General features: G+C 35.7%; 1 protein-coding gene across 1 annotated transcript in view; it reads right to left on the minus strand.

The window, feature by feature from the left end:
* LOC106872362 (ER degradation-enhancing alpha-mannosidase-like protein 1) overlaps window positions 1-10,669 on the minus strand; it is a 46,848-nt gene that overhangs the window by 11,570 nt on the left and 24,609 nt on the right. The window contains exons 6-8 of the mRNA XM_014919327.2: window positions 10,444-10,535; window positions 5,988-6,070; window positions 3,913-4,033 (exon numbers count right to left, since the gene is read on the minus strand). Of these exons, the coding sequence (XP_014774813.1) occupies window positions 3,913-4,033; window positions 5,988-6,070; window positions 10,444-10,535 (296 nt within the window). The remainder of the gene's footprint in view (window positions 1-3,912; window positions 4,034-5,987; window positions 6,071-10,443; window positions 10,536-10,669) is intronic.

Raw genomic sequence — 10,669 nt, forward strand, 5'->3', positions numbered from 1 at the left:
ATATATATATATATATATATATATACATATGTGTGTATTTGTCTACATCTGTTTTTCAATGCTTGTATGGATTAATTGAATGTTTAATCAAGGAAGTGTTTACATCCAGTTGTCATTCTTGATGCTAACCCTTACCTATTTTCCTAAGTAAGGGATCCCTTATTCCACTCAGCTTGAAAGGCATGAAGTGACTGGATCATTTGTTAACTGATAATTGTGGACTGATAATAACAACACCACTCACCATAAGTGTTGTACAGGCGATTGCAGATATAGACAAACAAGAGACACATGCACTCACAAAGTCTTGGTCTGCTTGAGGCTATAGTAGAACACACTAGCCCAAGGTGCAACTCAGTGGGACTGAACCCAAAACTACTTTGTAAAGAAACAATTTCTCAGCTCTACAGACATGTTTACATCTGTATGTGAGTGTGTGTATATGTATGTATGTATGTATGTGTGTGTGTGTGTATATATATATATATATATATATATATATATATATATATATATACACACACACATACCTTATAAGGGGTATAACACAGTTATTCATATGCAGGCTACCACTAGTTTCATGTAAGAAGCAAATTTTATGAGGGCCTGCAGATGTTCTGCATATACATACATATATTTTATATCATATGTGTTTGCACATACTTTTAAATATTCATCCAACCAACCAACCATTTATTCATACAAGAAATATCATATACCACACCACAAGGCATATATATGAATTAATCTCATATACTTAATATATATTTGGCATTGCTCAAATAATCCCAAAATTATTTTAGTTGAAGGATAATCATTTTCTCATATACATACAAACATTCATACATACATACACATAAAATGTATATGGCATGACAGAGTATGGCATGTTCCGCCTGGTTGACACGAGCTGTTGATCATCCTGTAGATGAAGCAGATTTTTCCTTGGAAATAATACACTGGATGGTTTCTGGTTTCTTTCTCCACGTCTATGGGAGGTTCTGAGCTCAACTCTGTAAATTAATGAAACACTTATCAATTATACCATACTCCCACTACCTACAGCAGTAAATATTACTATTTCACTATATTTATTTAGAGCCAGAAGATTATGAGTTAAGTGACTTTACTAAAATGTTCTACTAATTGGACTTATTACAGGTAGTTGATTTTTTTTTTCTTTAGCTAAGGTTGTGTACATGTGTATGTACATCTTTTACAGATGTATTTTGGTTGAAAAGATGTATCAGCAAGGAAACCAATGAAATAGAACAAACCAGTGATTGACCTGTTAAAAACCTATAACTAGTAACATTATTGTTCACTTAATGCAACATAGTTTAAGTACCCCTAATGATTCAGTTAGCTGTAATTATGTATGAGAGAGAGAGATTTAAGAAATTCTCATTATGACCACCACCACCACCATCATCATGTTTCAATGGTAGCATTGGATGGATTGATCTGTAGTATAACTGAAATCAGTCATTGGAATCATGCAACATCATTTCTTGAACAAACATCAAACACACAATAAATGTCTTTTTAAAATACTATGCTTTCTGCATTCACTAGAGTAGAATGTGATCCTAAATATAATGCAGTCTCCAATTTGGTGGGTAAGAGGCTTAAAAATCATCATTATTTTAACGTCTACATTTTTTTTGCTTGTGTCATCATCATCATCATCATCATCGTTTAACGTCCGCTTTCCATGCTAGCATGGGTTGGACGATTTGACTGAGGACTGGTGAAACCGGATGGCAACACCAGGCTCCAATCTAATTTGGCAGAGTTTCTACAGCTGGATGCCCTTCCTAACGCCAACCACAGAATTCATTAAGGCAGATTTTCTACAACCAGATACCTTCACCTGTTTCCAAGCAAGGTAGTAATCTCCTACGTTATTAAACAATAAACAGACCTAATATAGTTATGAGCTTTTTTGCTAACAAAGATCACACATGTCAAGACGTCAAAAGACCCACATGTTTCTGTGGCTGATTGCAAGAATATGACACTGCCTGTATGTATTTAGTAGCATGGTTGTTTACTTTACAATCAGCAAATACATGTGAGATAAGGAGAAAACACAAAATCACTCATACAAACATGTATGTATGTATGTATGTATGTATGTATGTATATATATATATATATATATATATATATATATATATATATATATATATATATATATATATATATATATAATCATCATCATTTAATGTCTGTCTTCCATGCTGGCATATATACATATATACAATGACAAATCGGAATGGAGCCTGGCGTAGCCTTCCAGCCTAGTCAAACTGTCCAACCCATACCAGTATGGACAGCGGATGTTAAATGATGATGATGATGATGATTATATATATATATATATATATATATATATACATACATACATATATATAAGATCCAGGGATCGAGGTGTAGGAATAAAGTTAGCTTCAAGCAATCCATAGTAAATATAAAAAACAACCTTCAGGGATAATAGTGGTTTATTGAGATGGAAGGTTGTGGATTTTTTTCGCATCAAAGTATGATAAAGTGAAAAAAGTTCTTTTTATATTTCATGGTAGGTGATCAGGGTTGCCGGGTGTGCAAATAAGAATATAAGAGTTAAGGAATGGTGTAGATAAGATCCAGCCTACATATATTTCATAGCAAACAGAACCTCAGAAGTGGTAAATATCCAAGCGAGGTGTATACCACAGGCTATTCTTCAAGCCAAGGATATCTTGATTAAATGAAAGTTTTCATTGTCACAAGGCGGTTAACACATGGAAGATTCAATCAATTCTTAAGAATTCTCGATCAGCACTTTTTGGATGATTATGGTCTTTGTTGGTGTATATGTTTTCATTCATGTGCGTTAACTACAACATTAGAATGGTTTAGCTCTTACTTCTAGCAATGTAGGCATTTCTTAACACCCTAGTGACATCTATAATTCTCCTTTTTGGTGAAGCATTGCAAACTGCTGTTTATATTAATTTTATATGTGTGTGTGTGTGTGTGTGTGTGTGTGTGTGTGTGTGTGTAAAAATAAATATTTAATACATATACTGACTGGCTCTTGTGGTACCGTCTCACCCATGCTAGCAAGTAATACAGACGTTAAATGATGATGATGATGACTAATGTATATGCTTTGTGTATTTTCTGGTGACTGCAATGGCGTAGCGGAGTATATAACTCTCATGTTGCCGGTGTTAAAACACCATAACTCTAAAGTGTTTTAACACCGGCAATATGAGAGTTATATACTCCACCATGCATTTGCAGCCATTGAAAATACACAAAGCATATATATTAGTATATGTATTTGATAATATTTATTACACTAGAGCTGCTTTTACTTCATATATATGTTAATGTTTGCTTTTATGTTAAATTGTGATAAAAACATTTTAACGATAAACTGAAGAATTACCCAATACCTTTTTGTAGAGTACATGGTTATTAAATTATTACAAGAGAAGTGACAGTGACTTGGAAGTTTCATCTTGCTAGCTTTTGTCAAATTCTTTCTCTTTCTCTCTCATACACACACACAAACGAGCTCTTTTAGTTTCATCATGATCATCATTATTTAATGTCCACCTTCCATGCTGGCATGCTATCTACTAATTTCACCCTGAGGTATTGGTGAACTTGCAGCTGTAATATACAACATTAACTGATGACAATATTCATGCTGTGGGATACAACCCCTAACTCCATGGCTCCAAAGCAAACTTCATAACCACACAGCCATACCTGTGTCTAAAAACCAGTAACATGGTTTATCCTCACATGTTTTTTCACACGAGTATAAAACCACTACCAAATTTTGATCCTGATATTTTGTTTTAATTTCTCCCCATTATATACAAGTAAACATAGTAGCTTTATTTGCTTACCAACCTGAAGAGCAGACCAAGCTGCTTGCAATGAGTCGACCCAATTGTTAACAGTGTCTCCTGTTTTCATGTTGACATTCACATACAAAGGGGGATGGCCCAATCCTTTATTACAGTGCACCCTCCTGCAATAAAACACATCTTAAACATGGTAATACATTATCAAAAGCACGAAAATAACTTCAGTCAATACTTTAAATAACAAAATATTATTTAATAATTGTTTCTGATACAGACACACAATCTACAATTTTTTAGTGGGGATTATACTATCAATTACAGTGCATGACTAGTACTTTAGTTTCCCATCCCCAGAGAGATGAAAGGCAAAGTTGGCCACAATACATAAAGAGTTGGAAGAAACACTAAAACATTTTGTCTGATGCTTTTACAACTTTGACACAAGTTGGAAGTAGTGTGTATGTGGGCGCAGGGGGGGGGGGGGGGTAATGGCCACAATAATAGAGTCATATCACTTACACACTCAGTTTTGTTAGAAATTGTATGTATACAATAGTGTATTCCTCCTTAAATGCAAGCCTACCAATGCACTAAACCATAAGCTCATTGATGTGCTGTTTCCACCACTATTCTTGTAAATTAGTAAACTCTGTATCATCTATAATTATACCTGCCTGATACATATTCCTCTCTTCATACCACTATTTCTACAGTGTGTTCTCAGGGTTTATACTAAACACTTTGCCAAATCTATCCTTTCCAAATCTATATTTTCTATAAACATGGATCAGCAGAGGTTTCATATAAACATCAGCTACTTTAACCACAGTCTGAGAAGAGCTGCAAAAGTTACTAATACTGCTCCTTGTCTTCATAAAAAAAAAATCCTGTATTCTTAAAAGTCACATTAATGATGCAGTTCCTATTTATTAATAATGAAAAAAATAAAAATAAAATGGACCCATTTTAGTGTCAGTTTATGTTCAACTTCATCATCAAACAGGTATTTCTTGCTATAGTCATCATCTCTTTATTGCTATCACAATGTCCTAAAATTTGATTTTCAAAGCATATTTTACTCATCACTGAGTATAGTTAAGAATGCCAATCAACTAAATGCTTATAAACCCAATAGTCTGTGTGGGACCAAGACTCAGACTTTGTTTTACTATTATTCATTTCTAATGATTTAATCAACACAGGATGAGGACAGCTGTGTAAAGAAGTGCCAATCTCTAACTGTGGAGGGAACCTGCGGTAGAGGTAAACCCATGAAGACATGGAATGAGGTGGTGAAGCATGATCTTTGAACTTTGAGCCTCACTGAGGCAATGACTAGTGACCAAGCCCTTTGGTGATGTGCTGTGCTTGAGAAGACCCGTCAAGCCAAATGCACCCATGCTGGTGGCATGTAAAGAACACCTTTCAAGCATTGGCCTTCGCAAAGGCAAAATGGCCGAGTTCCTTTCGAGTGTTGGGTCTCACGGAGGCAAAGTGGCCGAGTCCCTTTCAAATGTTGGGCCTCACGGAGGCAATGACTGAGACCTTTGGGCATTATGCCGTGCTTGAGAAGAAGACCCATCAAGCCGAGCAAAATCGCAATCGTGGCAGATACCAGTGTCACACAAATAGGCACGTAAAAGCACTCATTACATTCTTGGAGTGGTTAGCATTAGAAAGGGCACGAAGCCATACAATAACATGCCAAATCAGAGTGGAGTCTGGTGCAGCCTTCCAGTGTGCCAGCCTGGTCAAACCGTATTGCTCATTCCAGCATGGACAATGGATGTTAAATGATGATGATAATTAAGATTAAATTGGAGACACTAGAATAGTATTGTTGATTGATTTGGGGACAACAACTGTTGGTTCGGTGTATTTAGTCATAAATAAGGAGCATGAGGTAGAAGAATATAGTAAACTATCACAAGAAGCCATAGACTAGAATAAACAAACAAGAGCTTCCAGTTTGTAGAGATGAGATGAACTCCTCCAAAAGGTTTCAGTAACATAGAATCAAATTCCACTAACTTATTAAATGCTGCCCATATGTAGTTATGTTGATAGAAAAACAAGGATTTTATCAGAATTAAATTGTGAATGTTTGAAAAGACTTACCCTCTTCGCATGTGGAATTTTATTGTTTCATAGGATTCATTAAATTTTTTCAGATCTTCATTATCACCAAACATAATGAAAGACTAGAATAATGAAAGTAAACGGAAATTTAGAATTTAAATAGGTGTGCATGTCCAAACATCTGCATACGGAGATGTAGAAAAAGAAAGAGTTGAATGCATAAGGTGTATGACTAGGGTTTCCATGTAGTGTTCAACTATGACTTTGACCACAAGGTACTTCAGTAGAGGATACTGCTGAACCCTGAAGAATTGTGACTGATCTGACCTCTTGGCAGGTTCAATTACACTTAAGATAAATGACTGAATAAGGAAGAAATGGAGAAACAAGCATTAGAATTATCACTCAGAAACATAAACTATACCTACAAAATCTTGTTATCAAAAATTGGTGTTGTTCAAAACATAACTTTCCACATGTTCTTGTAAGCAAGGAAACTATGGATGTGACAGTATTTAATTGTGCCAAATGTGTGTGTGAAACATCATTCACCATAATGAAAGGTTCACTGTCTATCTGTGGTTCTAAGAAACACACATCATTGGGGCCAAATGACATAACTTGCATGTTAACTAGTTTTAAGTAGGGAGAACTTGCACAGCACACTCAACACTTTCTCATTCCTAAATCATCTAGCCCCAGTAGCAACATATGAATTCAATTTACTACCTGTCTACTTCACCCATGCACACATGTGTAAATACATATACCTCATTCTTACATACACTTACAACCAAATAACATACATCAATACAAATAGAAAAATAAATAAAAACAAGCAAACCAATATCACATGAAACAGAAACTAACACACACACTATCCTTAAACACTATATAGTATCTCCAGATTTTAATGCCACATCAGTCAAAAAATTCATGCCCAGAATGAAACCAGTGGAAGATGGAAAGTTCTGTATTATAATGATAATAACGACTACTTCTAAACTTAAATATAGCCTTTAGACCAAATTCCTTCCTCCCAACAAACTTTGAACAGGATCTATTTCAGTTAACCAAGAACATGAAGTACAACAAATAATAGATTTTAGAAAAACCTAAGAAACAAAATAACTTCACTCTCCAAATCAATTTAAATACACATCAAAATGAAAAATCTATACAAAATCAATTCAACCACACACCAAATAGTGTTATTAAACTCCTTAACAATTATACACAAATGAATGTTGGTCAACACAATGATAGGCATTAATACAAAAACTGAATTTCTTAGACAACACCTTAGACTTCAATTATTCCATACATCCATACATGCACCATGAAATCCAAACAAAATAACCTAATACATAGGCATCTTCCCACCACTCCCTCACCATTATCAAAAACTTAGCTAAAAACACTTCTTGCTGACTTTCCAAATTTTCATACAGTGAAGCAAGCTTGCTTCTATATAATGCATACACTTACAACAATCCCTTCAAACTAAACAACTTCAAAGAACAGATTAAATACATAACACCAAATAAATAAGACCAGAAAATAAAATTATCTGGTACAACCCACTTTCTAACCTATGCAGGAAGTAGATTTTCTCAAATGCCCAGGAAGTTCCCCAGAGGTAATAGATAGTTATTGTTGCTTAGGTAACTTAATTTGCAGAGGATGGGAATGTTGTGAAAGTAAAGTTACTTGAATAAGAACTGGCTCAAGAAAGTTCAGAGAGCTTTTACTACTGTTGGTCACAAAACCTCTTTCTCTAAATGAAAGCTGGATTGCATGGTGCTTGTATACAAACAATGCTACATGGTAACGAGACATGGGCCCTGAATGCAAACAACAAGTGAAAACTAGAAAGGAATGAAGCTAGTGTGCTCCACTAGATGTGCAACATCAGTGTGCAAATGGGATCTTTAGGGTTTGATGGCCAACATTTTTTTATGTAGTGTTTTTGGTACCGAAACACTTTCAAACTTCGTATACTTGTATATTTTGTGGTATAGAACAGATAAAAATTTTTGTATCCGAAGTTATTTCATGTTAAAAATTGTCTTATTTCGACAATTTCAACTAATCACTGACGTCTATTCAGTTGAATACAGTTAGTGCTGTGACGGTGTATATGGTATTAATCCTCGTTAGTTCTGACATTTCCGATTAACTAGACTGTTCGTAAACAAAGGGGAAAAAGCCATCAAAATACTTGAATATTGCCTGCACTTGTTATTGGAGCTGGCAGAATTATTAATGCACCTCCACCAAGTGCTTCATTTCCTAGAAATAGCAGCCAAATCTTCTTCAAATCAAACTCTAGTTTAGGGTTAGGGTTATGGTTATGAGTTATAGGGTGTTAGGGTTAGGGTTATGAGTGAAGTTATGGCAACCCTAACCCTAACTCTAGAACCCGAACTTATTATATAAACAATATATGCGTATAAATTACGATTAAACCGGATGAAATATGTCACAGGGAATAACATTTTTATGACCGGGGAAAAAATTATTGTTTACAAAGTGCACTGACTGTATTCAGCTGAATAGACGTCAGTGATTGGTTGAAATTACAGAAATACGACAACTTTAACATGAAATAACTTGCGATGTACAATTTTTTGTTAAGAAGGCTAAGAGAAAAAGTTGTTTTGTATGACACATTCTATCAGTGTCCCAAGTTTGAAAGTGTTTCGTTAAGAAAACAAGTGTTGGCCGTCAAATCATAAAGATCCTGCAAATGTGGTAAGAGAACAATTGAGCACAAGGAGAATCGTGCAAGAGAGAAGATTATGTTGCTATGGTCATGTGATGCATATGGATGAGAACAACTGTATATAAAAGTGCTTAAATGTGGATGGAATTTGTGCATGAATGAGACCCAGGAAGACATGGAACAAAATAGTGAAGGCTAATCTCAGGATGTTGAGCCCCAAAGGAAAGGACAGAGATGACTGGTGATTGAGATGATTTGCTGTGCTTGAGAAGATTCATCTGTCTTGATGAAAGTGATATCCTAAAGCTTTATGTTTATATCTACACACTCACTGAGCCTTGACCCTGCACCCTGTCTGTCCTTATCAAGCCATCCCCACCTATTTGCACATATTTCATCCATGCTTTGTGCTACCAGTTACCTCCTCTCTCCCTAGTACCACATTCTTTTAAAAGTCATCCCTCATTTGCAATATCATCCCTTCTCACTTTATCCCCCGCCAATCACCTCTTTTTGTGTCTCACTCATCTCCCTTTTGATTTACATCTTAAGACCGTCATACCTCATCTTTAACACTCTCTCATATCTGTCAATGATGGCCTCCCCCCACCTTTGTTCGCCATTAACTATAGCCAATCTAATGTACCTGACATTCATCTCTGTCACTGTACATCTCTTTCTCTGTCTCACTCTCCCCTTTTCTACCCTGCACATCATCTCCCTATTTTCTGATCTATCTACACATTTATTACACTGTTGTACTCCATCTTTACTGTACTGCCACTTATCTCTTCCTTCCCCTACCCCCATACTGGCATTTATTATCAACCACACTTTATCTTGTTCCATTCACCGCTTGCTCCATCTTTAACCATCTGTCACTTTCCTCTTACACTCCAATGGACGTATCCATCAACCCTTTCTGATCCTTTGTCCATAATCTCTCTTACACTCATCTTGTATCCTGAAAGTATGCTCTGACACTTTGTCCCCACTATCATTGCTTTCTTTCCAGCTATTCTCACCCACCTTTATAAAATGTTAGGTAGTCATGTAACTCTTCTATATCAAGGCACTGCCTCTCTATTATACTTTAGCCTCTCAATACTAGCAGCAAGTAACCTCACTAGGGCTGATATCAAGAAAAAAGCAGCCAGTACATTTTTAGAGTGATAGACATTAGGAAGGGCATCCAGTTATAGAAGACATGCAAAGCTGATACTGGAACTCAACACAGTGCTCCAGCTTGTCAGATACTGTCAAACTGTCCAACTCATGCCAGCATGAAAGATGGATGCTAAATGATGATGATAAAAAGCCATTCCAGCTGTGAGAGTAGTACTCCATTTTGGATTTTACTTGAAATTTGTAGAGTTAAGTAGCTGACTAGAACAAGGTATTTTCTGACCCTAGAGCAGAAGGCTTAGGCCATTATCATCTGCCCTACCATTAGGTACAGGCTCTTTTATTGCTCTCCCCCAACTCTGTCGCTGCAGTACCATTATCAAATATTTACCTTATAGATCTGCACAAGTTTAAACTGGAATTTGTGAGGCATAGTTAAAAAAAAAAAAACAGGTGAGGGTTAGTGACAAGAATAACAAGCCATAGAAAATTTGTCTCAATAAATTTCATCTGACAATGCAAACATGGAGAAGTAAACATGATGATGAGGGTGATTGTGTATGTATGTATGTATAATTCAAAACATCTTAGTTTTTGAAATGATTAATTTCTATGAAGAAAAATAACATTGTAAAAATATCTAACCTTGAGCAAGTATTCATAAAAGGAATCAAGACCAGCTCCAAGTCCACTCATGATGCCAACCCATTCTCCAGTTTGTATATTAATTACATTACCTGAAACAGCAGAAATAAATATCATTATCATCACTTTTCAGTTATATTCTGCCATACTACATGCTACCTGCACAAGAGCCAGTCCAGCGGTACTGGCAACGAACTCGCTCGAATGTCTTTTCACGATCACGCTA

This window comes from Octopus bimaculoides, chromosome 3 (genome assembly GCF_001194135.2).
Source record: "Octopus bimaculoides isolate UCB-OBI-ISO-001 chromosome 3, ASM119413v2, whole genome shotgun sequence".
In the NCBI taxonomy this organism is placed as follows: domain Eukaryota; kingdom Metazoa; phylum Mollusca; class Cephalopoda; order Octopoda; family Octopodidae; genus Octopus; species Octopus bimaculoides.